The following is an 18,535-nucleotide window of genomic DNA, read 5'->3' on the forward strand; positions in this document are numbered from 1 at the left end:
TTTATTCATTAAGACATGTCAAATATTTTGTGCATGCTCTCTGTGAAAGATAAGAGCATTGCATCCCAGGTACTAAATCGGTGCCAATCTACTGTAAAACCATCAGCTGAAATCATTAGCATAAATTATTGCACATTAGACACCAGGAAATTGCTTTTCCCAAAATCTATTTTGGCAAAGGCTGTGACGGAGGGGTTATGCGTGCATATATGAGGGGCGGAGTCTGGTGAAAGGCGGAGTCTGTATTCGTGATGGAGCCTGTAGGAGGCGGGGTTTCGGTATTAGGTGGAATCTATACAAGAGGCTGATTTTTGGTACAGAGCTTCTGAGTTGAGAGGGGAGTTGCTGGCGGGATAACTCAGAGGTAGCGCATTCGCCTTTGAGCTGCATCATCTGGGATCGGTTTCCTACCCGATTATAAACGGGCTCTCTTCTATTTTGCAGGCAGAGCGCTGCATCAATGCATCCCATCCATCCGATGGGACATTGAGCAGGAGGCCCCATCTGGCAGCATTACATGCCGGTGGACGTTAAAGATGCCACGGTGCCTTTTCATGGAGAGCAGTTGATTGTTGCCGGGTATCTTAGGAAACCTCTAAATTCTGCTCGAATCAGCCATGGGGCTCATGTTGGTCGCCTTTGAGAGGTGGCCGCTGAGGAACTTTTAAATGCAACAGAGGACTAGCAACCTACCATAATACGACACTATAGAATACATGACGGCTCCACTGCCATCCTTCAAGTATGACCAGTCTGAGTGGCCCGTAAATCACGCACACATACACACACACACACACACACACACACAAACACACACACACACACACACACACACACACACACACATACACACAAACACACACGGACGTATAGTATCTACACACAAACATGCACACACACACACACACACACACACGGATAATATAGATACACAGACACGCACACACACACACACACACACACACACACACACACACACACACACACACACAGACACACACAGACACAAACACACACACACAAACACACATAAACACACACAAACACACACACACACACACACAAACGGACACATACACACACACACACACACACACACACACACACACACACACACATACAAACACACACACACATACAAACACACACACACATACACAAACACACAAACACACACAAACACACACGGACATATAGTATCTACACACAAACGTGCACACACACACACACACACGGACACACACATACATGTATATCTATACACAGACACACACACACGGACACACACACATACATGTATAATATCTATACACAGACACACACACACACACACACACATACATGTATAATATCTATACACACACACACACATACATGTATAATATCGATACACAGACACACACAGACACACACACACACACACAGACACACACACACGGACACACACATACATGTATAATATCTATACACAGACACACACACACACACGGACACACACACATGCATGTATAATATCTATACACAGACACACACACACACACACATACATGTATAATATCTATACACACACACACACACACACACACACACACACACAGACACACACACACAGACACACACATGTATAGTATCTACACACAGATAGAGAGATACACACACACACGGACACACACATACATACATGTATAGTATCTATACACATACACACACACACACACACACACACACACACACACACACACACAATGGAGGTGGATACTTTGACACCTTGAGGGCTCCGTTCCACCTTCTGAGCCCCGCATATAGAGTTAACAACCCACGACACACACAGACACTATGTTTGTGTGTGCATGTGTGTTTGTGTCAGAAAATCTGCTTATCTGTCAATGTCTTATACGCATGATTACATGGTCACATACTCGTGTGCAAATAATCAAAACATGAACCAAAAGCATTTTTTACAGGGCTGTTATTAGTCCCCTACTGGTGTACACCGGAGGGGACTATAGGTTTGCACGCCGTCCCTCCGTCTGTCAGTCCGTCAGTCCGTCAGTCAGTCTGTCCGTCCGTCACGGAAAGAACAGTTTTCCGGACTTTTTTTCTAAACTCTTAACGCTAATGATTTCAAATGAACATGGTTTCCTCATGATAAGTTACAGATCAAGTTCGAATTTCATGACGTTTCGATCATTTTTGACAAAGTTATGGCACTTTGTTTATTCTCGAGTTCTCCTCAAGCCGCACCGCGCGTCCTCAGCCTCGTCTCGCGAACGTCAAACGCGTGACACAGCGCGCGCTTTCGGGAGGGGCGGAGCCAAGCCGAGCAACATATATATATATATATATACACATCGATCATTGATTGTGAACCGGAAAATATAATAAATTACTGAAATTTAGCGACTCGAAAGGTTCTTTATCAACAACTTATTTATGGTGCTTCTGCTGACCTGTCTGCAAGGTGTATAATTTATAAATCGAAGTTCCGAGTGCGAATCACAGGTGAGCCCGTCCTGAGGTAATTAGCGATTGGGAACGATTCAGAACCTGTGGGTGAGTAACCTTTGTTAATTTCCCCAACAGTGTTCCGGACGACAGACTGCCGGGAGGGGACATGTGTTGCAGCGCAATACTCACAATGCTTGTTTTCTTGGAGTCCATTTTCCCCAATGGGTGTTATTACTGTGTTTTCAATCACAATTGTTGAGGCTAATGATAAAGCTAAATGACAAATGTTGACTACGTAGCGCATACCACTAGCAAGGTAGATGGTGAAGAAAAAGTCTCTGGAACAGTGAATGGAAGATGAAGGAAAAAAAGTGGAACTTGGCAGAGGCTTTCTTGATGTTCGCAGTTATAATCGAACACGTTGAAGAAAATATTGAATTCTGGGTGCTCACAATATTTCCTTACAGACAAAATCGCTTTTGTTCTTTAAAATTGAAGGCAGAGTTTTGGCAAAATACCCGGATTATTTTTGTGATGGATCGAATTGCACTAGTCGGGGGAATGAAAGCTTAGTTATAAAACCGGGTCACTGCATTGCGACGTGTTTCTACCAAAAGGCTCAAAGCACGAGCTACATACAGGCCGACCTCCCAAGGTGGAAACACCGATGTGGGATTTGGAACCCCAACAACACAAAGCAATGAATAGTTTGTTTTCAACATGGCCCATAGTCATTTAGACTCGCTTGGCTTGAAAATACTTTCATGGTTCTCTCTGATAAATATACGCCTTGGAAGAATTAAAAAAAATTCTGTTCAATATGTCCTCCGTCAGACATTGCGTTTGAATTGCTCGTACCGGGGAGCTGTGCCACGCGTGATCAAATGCAAACTTGTGCTGTTTCAATAGTCCTTTGTCACCAAAACTTAATCCTTCAATCTCCATATGACCAGTGACCACCTTTGGAGGCCATTTTCCCCCGCAGAGCAGGGGTTGGCCTTTTTTGAGCACCGTGGTCCCCTTTTTGAAGCGATGTTTTATGGCCGGATGCCCTTCCTGCCGCCAGCCCTGTTGGTCGCTTCTTGCGACACACAGGGAATTACCAGTGAAACTGGTACTCAATTTGCCGACCTCGGAGGGATGACAGGCTGAGGCAACCACCCTGGTGTTATATGCAGCGATCGACCGGGATTCGAACCCAGGATCCTAGGATCCCAAGCCGGCACCCTAACCTCGAAACCAACACCAATCTCCATATAACCTCCCTTATTGCCCAAAGGTGGGCCCTTACCACAAAATTGTGGTGCCCTCCGTACGAAACCCGTGCAGTGTGCACCCACCACACACGATGCAGGCCCTCTGCACCAAAACCGTGCCCACCTGCCGCAATTAAATGCGTGAACCTCACCACAAAACACGAGACCGTCACCGCAAAACGCGGGACAATCGGCACAAGACGTGGGCCCCTGGCCTTTGCATTAAAAAAAAAGAAGAGGCATACCACACACCACAAAAACCGCATCACCTCGTGACCATAAAACCTTTTTCTCAGCACAACCAACCACGATCTTTCACCATGCAAAAACAACACGCACCCTCACAACAAAAGACCACACCCCCTTACTACAAAAACTGTAGGCCCTCACCACTAAACACAACCACTTACACTGTAATGGGATTTCGTGTACCCTTCATTCGGTCCCTTGCATCCTGAATGTGATGCTCTTCAGGAATGTGACTTTCTAAATGGGGTCTCCCACCGCTGAAATGGACCCTCATAGCACCCAACTTAGGGCCCAACCTATCCTACAATATGAAATAAGGCAATTCTCTGTAAGTAATATGTACATTTGTAATAATAAAAAAGAGAGCTGGCCCAATCTCCATCAAATTTTGCACATGTGTTGGTAGTTAGTACACCAACACACATGCAACAAGACTCAGATCATGGACCATCTCTTTCCCTCCACCCCTTCGCACCCTGGGGAGGGGTGGGGACGATTTGCCAATTCTCCCAAAGGGGAGCGGGTGTTTCTAATGAGAAAAAATACACGTTTTACATTTTCCTTTATTAAATGCTCAAATTGATAATTATCATTAACTTGCGGACACATAACGATTCTTGCACGTATGTTTCTCTGCACTTTTTTTTTTTTAAGAAGGAAAGACTGATGTTAGCACATTCCTTTGGAATGTTTTCCCTCAGCTAGGCCTTTCTGCTTGGGCTCGTGTTATAAACCACTTATTTCAGGTATCCCCACAGGAGGAATTCTAGTGCCGTTAGATCTGAGGTATGCAGGGGCCATTCTACCCACCTCCAAGGTATTGTTTCATGCAGCCAGTTTTGGGCAGTGGTGGGTTAATGTGGCGGTGCCTCATCCTCTTGATCAAAAATTTTTGGGCTTCTTGCAACAACTTTTTCAGAATTCGTTCCAGTTGTGGAGGAGCAAGGACGTCCACTACAAGGGTTATGAGCAACGCTTCCAGTCGCTTTCAGGGTGATTTGGCTTCTCAGAGTGTTTTCATGGATAACTGGCATGCCTCCCTCTGGCTTTATCCAGAAACATGCAGCAACACAAGTTACACCTTCTCTTTTTGGGTATAATGAGCCATTGGATATTTTATTTTCCTGCAATATAAAATATCGAATTTAAAAAACGGGTTAATTGAATTTCCAAAGTAAAACCTCTATTATAGTAAGTAGTGAAAGGGACCCGCCCAAGGAGCGGGGCTTCAATTGGGAGGCCCAAATGAAAAGGCAAAATATCAGAAATTGAAGGGTTTTTTTTATTTTAAACGATTTATATAAACATCCGTTGAATCATATCACACGCAAATCATCAAAATCTAACAGTATTTGTAGAATTTCAATGAAAGCCGCATCACTGTTCATATCGGTAAATATTATTCCATCGTGTTTGGAAAAACTGGAAAATTGGAAAAATTGGGAAAACAATATGGCCTATTTTACTCCTGGGGGTCACAGCATTACCCACTCAAAATTTCGTTGCGATCGGTTCAGCCGTTTTTGCGGTACCTGGGAACAGACGGACAGACAGAGAGACATTTGGTGAATTATAGTAAGATATAAGGCCCTTCCAATCTGCTAAGTGCTTCATGGCATTAAACACCATGAGCGCATGCATACCGCTTCACTTCCTGTCCGGATAGCTTCAGCAGCGCACTGGAGTCTATTTTAAAGATCATCTCCTGGTTGGTGAGGTAGTAAAGAAGAGGTAATGTTCTCGTGTGGCAGATGGACATCACTGCTCACATATCGCGCATTTTCAGCTGTGATGCCACGCGAAGTGTGCATTACTTCTTTACCAAGCTAGGAGGCTTAACACACACACACACACACACACACACACACACACACACACACACACACACACACACACACACACACAAAACACACACACACACACACACACACATACACACACACAGACCCATATACTCGTGTGTATATATACAGTTATGTGAAAAAGTAAGTACACCCCATGTAAAGTTTTGGCTTTTTCAACATATTTCAACATGCAGCTAATTGATCTTCATTTCAACAATACTGAAAGATAAAGGTGATATAATATAACAAATATCATGAAACATTTACATTTCGTAGTCCATTGTATAATTTAAATAACCATAAATGCAAATTTCGCATGTGGAAAAAGTAAGTACACCCTTGGCTCTAATAGGTGGTATTGTCCCCTTTGGCAGAAACAACCTCAAGTATGCGTTTCTTATAACTGTCTACCAGTCTCTGACATCGACTGGGAGAAATTTTTGCCCACTCCTCCATGCAGAATTCTTTCAGCTGTGCGATGTTTGAGGGGTTTCTTGCATGCACAGCTCGTTTCAAATCCCCCCACAACATCTCGATGGGATTTAGATCCGGGCTTTGACTTGGCCATTCCAGAACCCTCCATTTCTTTCTTTTCAGCCATTCCTTGGTGGATGTACTGGTATATTTAGGGTCATTGTCATGTTGCAAGGTTCAACTTCGGTTGAGCTTCAACTTTCCGACAGATGGCCTCACATTATCCTCAAGCACCCTCTGGTACAATGAAGAATTCATAGTGGATTCTATGATGGTGAGCTGCCCAGGCCCTGATGCAGCAAAGCTGCCCCAAACCATAATATTTCCACCACCATGCTTTACAGTTGGTATCAGGTTCTTGTGGTCAAATGCTGTCTTTGGTTTTCACCAAACATGTCTTCTGGTACTGTGGCCAAATAGCTCTACCTTTGACTCATCTGTCCAGAGCACATTGTTCCAGAAGTGCTGGTCTTTGCCTCAGTGTTCATTGGCAAACTTTAGTCTTGCCCTGATGTTCTTTCTGGACAGCAATGGTTTCCTCCTGGCACACCTCCCATGTAGATCAAATTTGTGCAGCCTCTTTCTAATGGTCGACTCGTGCACTTTGACATCAACCGAGGCAAGAGCTACCTGTAGGTCCCGTGATGACATTCTGGGGTTCTTCGAGACTTCTTTCAGCATCTTGCGGTCTGCTCTCGGGCTGAACTTGCTGGGGCGGCCTGGCCTGAACAAGTTTGCAGTCGTTTGGAATCTTCTCCACTTGTAGATGATTTTCCGGACAGTTGAATAATTGATTTCAAATTGTTTGGAGATCTTTTTAAATCCCTTCCCAGACTCGTAGGCATCTATAACCTTCTTTCTGAAGGCCTCAGAGAGCTCTTTTGATCTAGGCAAGATAGTCTCTACCGATGTTCTTATAATTTGCACCTGAGGTGATGCACCTGATTCTAATTTTCGGTATTTGAAGTCGTGATAAATGTATGGGTGTACTTACTTTTTGCACATGCGAAATTTGCATTTATGTTTATTTAAATTATACAATGGACTACAAAATGTAAATGTTTCATGATATTTGTTATATTATATCACCTTTATCTATCAATATTGTTGAAATGAAGTCCAAATAGCTGTATGTTGAAATATGTTGAAAAAGTCAAACCTTTACATGGGGTGTACTTACTTTTTCACGTGACTGTATATATCACATCATTAGGCAATGTGTTAGGATGTGTCTCTTGTTTTGTATGATCGGATATGTGCAGATTGATTCCAGCGTTACGATGTCAGTGCAGTAAAGGAATGTTTCTACACGTGGCATTTGTCCCAAATTGGCTCTGTGCACAATATATCATTCCGGCTGCTGGTTGCGTGAACTGCACAGGCAGTCGGACTGCACTGAGACCCAAACCATCTTTCATGCCAAATTGCATTGTGAGAAAACGCTGTGTGAAATTCATGTTGGCTTAGCGGTGAATTTCAATGTACCGTTCTGCAAAAACAGGGTTCATGGCAGGTACTTTGGGTGAGTCGATGCACTGATTTAGCAGCATTGGTTACACATGTTCACATGTCCAGGTCTCCACACACTCTCCATCCACTTCTATTGGGTAAACCTCTATTTATTATTCTTCAAAATGTCTGTTTGAGCTCATTTCATCACTGAAGAAAGTGTGACAGGTTTTGCTGACTGCACTTATAAACTGCAGGAAAACTAGCTACTTTTTTTTTTTTTTGGTATACAAGATCGAGGCTCATGTAAGAGCTAACATTAATCACAAAAAACAAACGGACACATAAAACATATAATAAAGGGAGCGGGAGACAATATGGGGAGAGAGGGGGAAGCACACAAGTACAACAGTAGGGAACAGCGACAATGGGAGATCTGTGGGAGGGAGTTGGCTTGGGGGAAGGAGGCATGGGAAGGGGGTGGGGGGGGGGGGGGTGGGAGAGGTATAAAACACACGGACACTGCTAGAACTTCCAGGAAAGAAGTCGGAATTTCAAAAAAGTGGATCTGGGGTAAATTAGCGGGGGTAGAAAAGATCAAGGTTTTGGATGGGGGAAGATAAAAGATGGTGGTGAACAGCTGTTTTAAAGATCTGGAGGGATGAGTGGGATTGAAGAGAGTGAGGAAGTTTGTTCCAGAGGCGGGAGAAAAGGGGAATGAAAGAGTGAAGGTGAGCAGAGAGTCGTGATTTTGGCAGTTTCACCACAAGAGGGTTTCTGGCAGATCTTGTGCGACCTGTAGGAATATTTGGCGGACAGAGCACAGACAGAATATTTGGCGGACAGAGCACAGACAGAGCTGGGGTAGCTAGGCCGGAGAGGAGTCGGTAGAAGACAGCAAAAGGCAAAATAAGACAACTTTTGAAGCAAAAGGCCTTGGAATCAGATGAGACCTAAAATTAAATGATTAGGAGTGTTGGTCGAGGAAAGTATTTAGCCCAAGTTTTTCATGAACCGGCTGGTCCGGCCTGATGTTCGACTAGGTTGGTTAGAGCAGGAATTTATAATTCGTTCATGGTGCCGGCCACCTACTCTTCACAAAGGACACCGTGGATCTTTAACATTCACAAACTAATGCCGGCAGATGGGACACCCAGTTTAACATCCATCAGAAGGATGGCACACACATTGATGAAGCATACAGCTTGCGATACACTGGGATGACAGTTTGATGGACATTAAGCTGGGTGGCCCGACTACTAGTTGACATGAAATATCTGGTGGTATATTTGACGAAGAGTACGTGAGGTATCACGGGAAGCCTCAATTCCAAATTGGGGCAAAAATCAGCTGCACTCGAACTTCAGGCTTTGCCAGTTGGTTTGTGGAAGACTCGTTGCAAATACTTTATCATGAGAAGGTGGAAATCATTGGGGCCATTGAAGAAGGAGTTGTGTTCTTAGTAGAAGCAGCAAAAAGATTGCTGCTATGTATACCTTGTAATAGTTATACTGAAACATAAGTATGGTATGTAGAACCAGACCGATATTCTGCACAACCTTAGCATCACTTTTCATTGGTTGTTGTTGCTATTACATTACCCCCTGTGGGCCGTCATGAATGTCTCCCACCTGAGAACATACCTGCTGGACATGTCAATAATTCATTGCAAGTTGCTTCTAAAGCCACTTTTAACAAAGGTAATAATTTAGAACTTGGTCAGGATGCCAGTGCACGATGTTCGTGGGATCACCTTGTGAGAACCCACATGCAAATGTTTGCGGATTGGACAGCCGGCATTACTTCACCTTCAGAAGATGGCGTACATGTATTGATGTATCAACCTGTTTCTGAAGCATTGGATGACAGTTATCGTATGTAGGTCAGCCGATAATCAAAACCAAGCTACATACCTTTCAGGTCAAAATAATACCTTTGGGCGATCCTGTCGACCTTTGGTTAAAAAAATGTCCATACTCTCTACCAAGAACAGAAAGTTTGAAGATTTCTTTCCAAGAAAGTTTCACAGATGAGTTTGTTTGTTTATATATACTAGCAACGGTACCCGCCCTACGGGCAGGGCTTCAATTAGAGGCCCAAATGAAAAGGCAAAATATCAGAAATTGAAGGCTTTTATTTTATTTTAAACGATTTATATAAACATCTGTTAAATCATATCACACGCAAATCATCAACATCTAAACAGTATTTGTAGAATTTCAATAAAAGCCACATCACTGTTCATATCGGTAAATATTCCATCATGTTTGGAAAAACTGGAAAATTGGAAATTGGAAAAATTGGAAAAATGGAAAACCAATATAGCCTATTTTACTCCGGGGGGTCCCAGGATTACCCACCCAAAATTTTGTTGCGATCGGTTCAGCCGTTTTTGCGGTACCTGGGAACAGATGGATGGACAGACGGACAGACATTTGGTGAGTTATAGTAAGATGTGGTATTTCAATGATCAGACAACGAGCAAAGGATGTTCTAAACCTATATTCCATTATGCCCATCACTTCAAGGCAAACACTCTACCATTAGTTTACTATGGGGAAGTTGAGTCTCGGTGATTTTCGGTTGGCCTGTTTCGCTTTCCCATCTGAACCAATGACTCATGATGCTTGGAACCCAGGCTCAAATACGATATGTATTTGTCCATCATCTACCTATCTCATTGTAATTCATTAAAAGTACACTGATTTATCTACTAATATCTTTGTATAGGCTTCTCCATGACCATCATTATGCCAGACTTGGTGGTGTAATGGTCGAGCGTCCACTCCAAGTCTAGGAGGTTGGCGATTCAAACCCCAGACGAGTCATACCAAAGATTAAAGAAAAATGGTACGTGCTGCTTCCTTGCTTGACTTACAGCGTTTAAAAGGATGAGAGCACGGACAATCATCAATGGTTGGTATCCATGGGGAGGAGGAAATTCCTCCTTAGGAAGTACCCTGCTGAGTTTGGTGAGAAAGGCGACGCCATTGTTGTAATGTCGCTAGTACCCAGAGTGCTCCAGGAAGTGAAGGATCTTCCCCCAAGCTCAGTGGCCGTTGGGCTCGTCTAACAGTGGACAGTTCTGCATTGTCTCGTTTATTCGTCTGTATGTCCATTAGTGTGAGATGTCCGTGTGACAGTCCACTACTAGCCTTAGATCTTGTTAAAAATACATCAAAGAGGTAAAACTATGAAAGCTGAAGATTTACCTTGTGGAAGTCAAGCCAAGAGCTCATGGCTTTGTTCAGGCTCACTTTGTTCAGCTTTGCTGTGAACAGTGCTCGACGAGGTTGAAGGAGTGAAATCATGGACTTGGAAGGCCTCAGGGTTTTCTCTTGGTATTACCTGAAATTTTTTAGCACGTCATCATGTTTATAACACATCATTGCAAACTGAAGGCAGACGGGGGCAGCTGGGTCGGTGTCCCTTCTGAATGCCGGTATGCAGCGTAATGAGGTAAAGTACACCACTGCTGGAGCGGTGCAAGAATTTCAGTTATATCCAGTTCAAATCCAGGAACTGGAAACTCTTTTGGAATTGCACAGGGAGATAAAAAGTTCCATGCATAGGATGTCAGAATGATTCACGAAGACAGTTATTTTGGGAATTATTAATTAATGGTTCGAGCATCCGCTTTGTGTCTGGGAGGTCAGTGGTTCAAACCCCATAAGAGTCATACCAAAGACTTAAAAATGGTGCGTCCTGCTTCCCAGCTTGACACTCAGCATTTAAAAGGATAGAGCATGGACAAACAATGCTGAGAAGGAAATGGTAAACCACCCAGTGCAGCCCTTGCCAAGAAACTGCTTCAGCAGCACCAAGAGTACGAAACAAGAGTACGAAACATCAAAATCAAAACATGGCACTTTCATGAATACCAACAAATGCACCTCAGTCAGTTGAAAGAGTGGGTCATCTATGAGAGGGAGTGAAACTGTTTTAGATTTTTTTTCCAGTTTTTCCCTTGACCATGAAACTCAGCACAAATGTTTCTGCTTTTGTAGTTTCCTGCAAATGTCAAACTTTTATTCCAGCAATAGATGACTTTTCTGATGGAGATGAAACTTTTTTTTTTCAAATGGCCAGTACAATTTTATGCACATGGTGTATGAGAGGGAAAGGGGGGGGGGGGGGGGAGCATACGAGAGAAAGTCGTGAGTTGAGATCTTCCTCTTGTTTTTTTTCTCTTTCTTTTCTTTCATTGCCAGAACGTTTCAATGGTGAGCATTCGTTCACACATATTGCACCCTTTGTTGTTATGTAGCAGGCCATAGGACTGGCATTTGCTACAAACACCCATTAGATCACCAGTTTGGAGGAATGGCAATCTGGATTTTATTGGGACATGTTATGACCATATGTTGGGAACGTGAATCCTGATTGGCTCTGTGCTTCATCCATGTCGAAGTACTCAGCTTGTATTTATTAATTCGACATAGCTCTCTGCTGCGCTTCGCAGGTGTTGGCTTAACGGTTAAGGCGGCTGGCTTAAAGTCGAAGGGTCCAGAGTTTGAGCCCCTGTTGTGCCGTTAAATAATACCAGGTGGGTTGACTCAGCCTGTCATCCTTCCGAGGTCAGCAAAATGAGTACCATCTTACTGGGAAGAATGAGCCATTCGAGTATCATCAATGAGCCATTCATGTGTCGGAGTGACAACCTGTCCCGGAATTTGCCTCACGAGTTGTCCTTCTTCTTCTTCAGTTAATAAGATCTTTTCATTGTAGCTGGCAGGATAGATATTGCTAGCAGGATTGCAATTTAAAGATGTTATTAATTTGCAATTGGTACCTAAACAGGGTGGATGTGGGGCATGCACCCCATGTCGGTGAGGTCAGCAAATTCTGGTGTGGCCCAGTGCTTCATGGTCACCATTCCAATGAAGAGGTGCTAGTGGTTTATACTCCATCACAGGAGCTTATCCACTGGGAGGAATCCATCTTGCAGTGGCTGGCAGTGGTTCCCAAACCGAAAACGTTTATGGTATGAACATGCATTCTGGCCCTTTGGGCTATATCATGTATGTGCTTTTGTATGACCATGGGGGTTTTGACCATCCTGGTTGGGAGGCCAAAGTGACCGCATCATGCTGATGATGTCCAGAAGGCAAAAATGCGTTGAGAGATTGCATTACGCCTTCTTACTCTCTTTGCAGACAAAGCCAGAACTCAGCCCAATATCAAGCTTGGTTACTGGGAAAGAACCGACCATAGCTTAACCCTCAAATTATCTCCATCAGAAGCAATACAGGACCATAAAGGTTTATTAAAAAGCCATTTCACATGTTGCTTGAGATATACTGACTAATGTTGCATGAATGTTTTATCCTCCCTGTCATGTGTAAGGCCTATTTTGGTGCACATTTATTTAAAAATAGGCCCACAGTAAAGAGTCTGGGATGGTTACATCAGGAGATCATGCAGAGTATTAAATGTCATCAAACCGAGTGACGCTTTGACCATTTCACGAAGGTATAATTGTCACAGAGGGTTGTTCAACATGTGGGCTGTATATATTCCCCATCCTGTTGAAAGTAAATATTTGTCAAAGAAAGGTAGCAATGACGCAATGAATTAATGAGGAATGCCTCAAGAATGTGAACATGGGGTTCATGGTTCAGCAGTGAGATTACACATGCGGCCTCTTTCATCTTTAAACAAGAAAATGTACGCTCCTGTGACACCATTTGTGAAAAGCAGCACGTCGCACAAGTTTTTGATTTTGAAGAGGTTTTTGAAAAAGCTTCTGGGGATTTTCAGAAAACCAATACCTGCAGTTCTGCTCATTAACAAAATCACTTGGTGTGAAGCTTGCCTCATGACTCGATAAGAGCCAGTCAATATGTTTATTATCCCTAAAAAAATTTTTTAATGTGTTAAGAACCTCATTCTGTGTTCTTTGCCACCTGCTTGAAAGTGCTTGGGGTGGACAGGATGGCCGAGCTGTACGCAGATTCGCCTCTAAGCTGTCTAGCCTGGGTTTGATTTCCGACCCAGCTATAAACTGCCATCCCGGTGTTTCACCTCCAGGGTGATTCATCAATATGTGTGCCGTCCCTCGGATGCACGTTAAATTGGGCGACCCATCAACCCCCATTAGTTGGTATGTTAAAGATATCATGCTGTACTTCACAAAGAGTGGGTGAGCTATCACCGGCACCATGGCCAAATTCCTGTAATAACTACTGTTGGGAAGGCAATGGCAAACCACACAGTGTAACCCTTGATCACTGCCCAGGAAGCTGCTTCGGCCGCACCGACGCTCTGCAAAGACTATGGGAGAGAGAGAGAGAGAGAGAGAGAGAGAGAGAGAGAGAGAGAGAGAGAGAGAGAGAGAGAGAAAGAGAAAGAAAAAGAAAAAGAAAAAGAAAAAGAAATAGAGAAAGAGAGAGAGAGATAGATAGATAGATAGAGAGAGAGAGAGAGAGAGAGAGAGAAAGAGAGAGAGATAGATATAGAGAGAGACAGACACAGAGACAGAGACAGAGAGGAAGTGCCTTGGCAAGCTCAAGCTTACATTGAAAGAACTGGATATACTTAATGCTTGCAGATTTCCTGTTCATGCAAAGTGTGGATAAGACTCGGGATTCAGACAGAATGGGCTCCTCATCACCAATATGTGCATATTCTGAATTTTAGTGTCTGGCGTTCATATAGTGCATGGCCTACAACATGATCTGGTGATCTGTATTATACCTTCATTTAAAAATTCACTTAGCTATGCGCTTCAAGAGTGCTTGCCCGTAGCATCTTGAAGCATACTTCAAAATTCACTTATTCACTTGATGACGAACATCCCATTTGCAGTTCAGGAGCTTAATCATAATGGAATTGTTGTCTGACGGCTCTTTGAGGTTGAACAATTAAGTGAGGTGCAAAAAAGCAGCTCTGCAACAACACCTTTCTTGATCAATGATTCATGTTTTCATGATCTTAAACCATTAAAGCTGAAGAGAAAGAAATGCCGAATATAAGTTCTTAGCATTAACATCAACAATTACATTGCTTCAATGTTTCTGTGTCACTCTGTACATACATATATATATATATATATATATATATACACTTTTGGTCATGTTATGTATGTGTATGTATATATATATATATATTATATATATATATATATATATATATATATATTATTGCTGGGCCAATATCGGAGTCGATATTGGCAGTTTTTGTTTTTCGGTAATTGGCTAGAGTCAAATTTTGTAATTGGCCCAGCACAGTGAGGCTTAACTTGGGATAGCTGTATTTGGTTGCTTTATTCAGCCGTCTGATGATCATGGCATAATGGTGACTAGCAGGGTATATTGGTGATATATGTATATATATATTATTACTAGTGATTACTGAACTGAAAGATATATTTATCATATACAAAAACCTTCATTTATCATATAAATTGCTCATCCCAGTATTTGGGTGGTGTACTGACCAGACTGCTGCCTCGATCGGTCCCGTAAATAAAAAATAATCTGGATTATGTCCCGTACATTAAGTAAAAACATGCCTACTGGTTATGTGCATGTATAATACACAAGCAGGAGTACCCGGCGTTGCGGGGGGGGGGGGGGGGTGGGGGGGGGAGGCAGGAGAGGGAGGGTTAAGGAATGGAGTGGGGGAGTGTTAGGGGATGGGCAGGGGGAGGTGAAGGGAGAGGGATGGGGAAGACATGCTACATATACATATTTTGGGGGTGGGGGGGATTATTTACCCATGCAAAGGGTGCTTTAACTTCAGTGTTGCCCAAGTAAAAAAGGAAATTGTAATACCCTCTCCCGCCATCACCAGGTGGTGCTACACGGTACACATTTACATGGAGAATTTACGCTCTTCTCCCGATTCCCCACACCCCTGAATGAGGTGGCGGCCACATAGCCTATGTTACCCCCCAGACAAAGTCGTATTTGTATTTGTACCCCGAGTGTGAAGAGCCGTCAAAGTCCATGAATGTCTAAAGAGCGCAAGCACCAAGATTGCAAGAGAGGCAGAGTGCAAAGAGAGGCCAGATGCAAGAGGCCTTGCCCACGAAACCAAGGTCTGCCTCCTGTGTGGGTGCGCAGTGATAGTCAGCGCTGGGGAGGCAGAGTCATCTCCTTCTGTAGGTTGGAGGGAAATGTGCCGTATCACCCTCCACCCTTGCATGACCCTGCACTGTTCGACAAAAGTGAATCTAAAGTGACTAGACACCTTTTGTCTGTCCTCTAAGTTGCATGGCACCATCCCCCAATGGTGTACTGAGGACACCTTATCCTAACCTTAATACATGTCCTTTATGTCCAGCAATCAGTGCTTAATACATGTCCAACAAGTCTTAAGAGGCTACCCATGCACACATGGCATATATTGCGTTAACCTAACTACTGCTCTCTACCCCACAAATGTAACAATATTATGTATCCAATAATGAATGAGATTTTGATTATACGGGTGAATAAATGATCATTTTACACTTTGTTAGTCAAATGATATCTATTTTAAGTCATGCATATGTAGTTGAGTAAATCTACAACTTTTTACATGCAAGGATGATTTAAATATGCATGCACAAGTTTATCAATTCGAGCCTGTAGTTCACTTAGTAAATGTTTAATTTTCATTGTGCAGGTGACAGGTATCAACTCCTTCGGAATGGTGACCCACCAGAACAAATGGAATTCCAATCCCATCAGTGGTTTGGAGCTTCTGTTCGAAGTCACGACAGCACAGTGCTGGTCAGTGAAACTGCAACTCCAATTGCATTTACGATGTTATTGTAAACTTGACATTGCAAGAGGTAACCAAAACGTTTCAGAGCCAAAAATATGGCTTTGATTCTAATAACTGCAAATACCTCCATCGGGGAAATATGTGTGACATTGACTTGAAACTATATAGAGAAGCACAAACATCTGTGTTGAGTTTTGCTGCTGCAAGACCATTCCATCACAATTGAGGAGAGACATTTTGACGATGTAGCTTATATAATAGATGCATTTATTCTGTTTGTATGTGTATATGTATGTATGTAAGTATATATGTATGTGTGTATGTATATACTCTACATGGCCAAAAGTATGCGAACACCCCTTCTAATTAGTGGATTCAGCTGTTTCAGCCACACCCTTTGCTGACAGGTATATATATATATCTATACATATATATATATATATATATATATATATATATATATATATATATATATATATATATATATATATATATAGCCATTCAAGCACACAGCCATTCAAACTCCATAGACAAACATTGGCAGGAGAATGGGCCATACTGAAGATCTCAGTGACTTTCAATGTTGCATCGTCATAGGATGCCACCTTTCCAACAAGTCAGTTCGTCAAATTTCTGCCCTGATAGAGCTGCCCCGGTCAATTGTAAGTGCTGTAATTGAGAAATCGAAACGTCTAGGAGCAACAATAACTCAGCCGCGAAGTGGTAGGCTGCACAAGTTCACAGAACGGGACTGCTGAGTGCCTAAGCACGGAGCGCATAAAAATTGTCTTTCTCGGTTGCAACACTCACGACCGAGTTCCAAACTGCCTCTGGAAGCAACGTCAGCACAACAACTGTTCGTCGGGAGCTTCACAAAATGGGATTCCATGGCCGAGCAGCCACACACAAGCCTGAGATCACCATGCTCAATGCCAAGCATCGGCTGGAGTGGTGCAAAGCTCGCCGCCATTGGACTCTGGAGCAGTGGAAACGTGTTCCCTGGAGTGATGAATCACACTTCGCCATCTGGCAGTCCAACGGATGAATCTGGGTTTGGCGGATGCCAGGATAATGCTACCTGCCCGAATGCGTAGTTCCAACTGCAAAGTTTGGTGGAGGAGGAATAATGGTCTGGGGCTGTTTTTCATGGTTCGGGTTAGGCCCCTTAGTTCCAGTGAAGGGGAGCTTCACAAAGCGTTACAGCATACAATGACATTCTAGATGGTTGTGTGCTTCCAACTTTGTGGCAACAGTTTTGGGAAGGCCCTTTCCTGTTTCAGCATGACAATACCCCTGTGCACAAAGTGAAGTCCATACAGAAATGGTTTGTCGAGATCGGTGTGGAAGAACTTGATTGGCCTGCACAGAGCCCTGACCTCAACCCCAGCGAACACCTATGGGACGAATTGGATCACCGACTGCGAGCCAGGCCTAATGGCCCAACATCAGTGCCCAACCTCACTAATGCTCTTGTGGCTGAATGGAAGCAAATCCCTGCAGCAATATTCCAACGTCTAATGGAAAGCCTTCCCAGAAGAATGGAAGCTGTTATAGCAGCAAAGGGGGGACCAACTCCATATTAATGCCCGTGAATTTGGAATGAGACGTTCGACGAGCACATACAAGTGTTATGTTTGGGTGTCCACATACTTTTGGCCATGTAGTGTTTGTGTGTGTATATATATATATATATATATATATATATATATATATATATATATATACTGTATGTACATACAGTATATATATATATATATATATATATATATATATATATGTATATATATATATATATATATATATATATATATATATATATATATATATATAAATATATATATACATACATATATATATATATATATATATATATATATATATATATATATATATATATATATATATATATATATATATATATATATATATATATATATATATATACATATATATATACATATATATATATATATATATATATATATATATATATATATATATATATATATATATATATATTTATATATATACATATATATATATACAGACTTGGCATTTAATATGGAATATTTTTTTTTCTTGACTTGGGTTTACTTTCTGAAC

General features: G+C 42.4%; 1 protein-coding gene across 1 annotated transcript in view; it reads left to right on the forward strand.

Annotated features, from left to right (window-relative positions):
• The window catches only part of LOC137434017 (integrin alpha-8), a 158,190-nt gene that overhangs the window by 4,255 nt on the left and 135,400 nt on the right, over positions 1–18,535 (forward strand). Inside the window, exon 3 of the mRNA XM_068126607.2 lies at positions 16,331–16,437. Within this exon, the coding sequence (XP_067982708.2) occupies positions 16,331–16,437 (107 nt within the window). The remainder of the gene's footprint in view (positions 1–16,330; positions 16,438–18,535) is intronic.

This window comes from Myxine glutinosa, chromosome 10, assembly GCF_964187855.1.
Source record: "Myxine glutinosa chromosome 10, kmMyxGlut1.1, whole genome shotgun sequence".
Taxonomy (NCBI): domain Eukaryota; kingdom Metazoa; phylum Chordata; class Myxini; order Myxiniformes; family Myxinidae; genus Myxine; species Myxine glutinosa.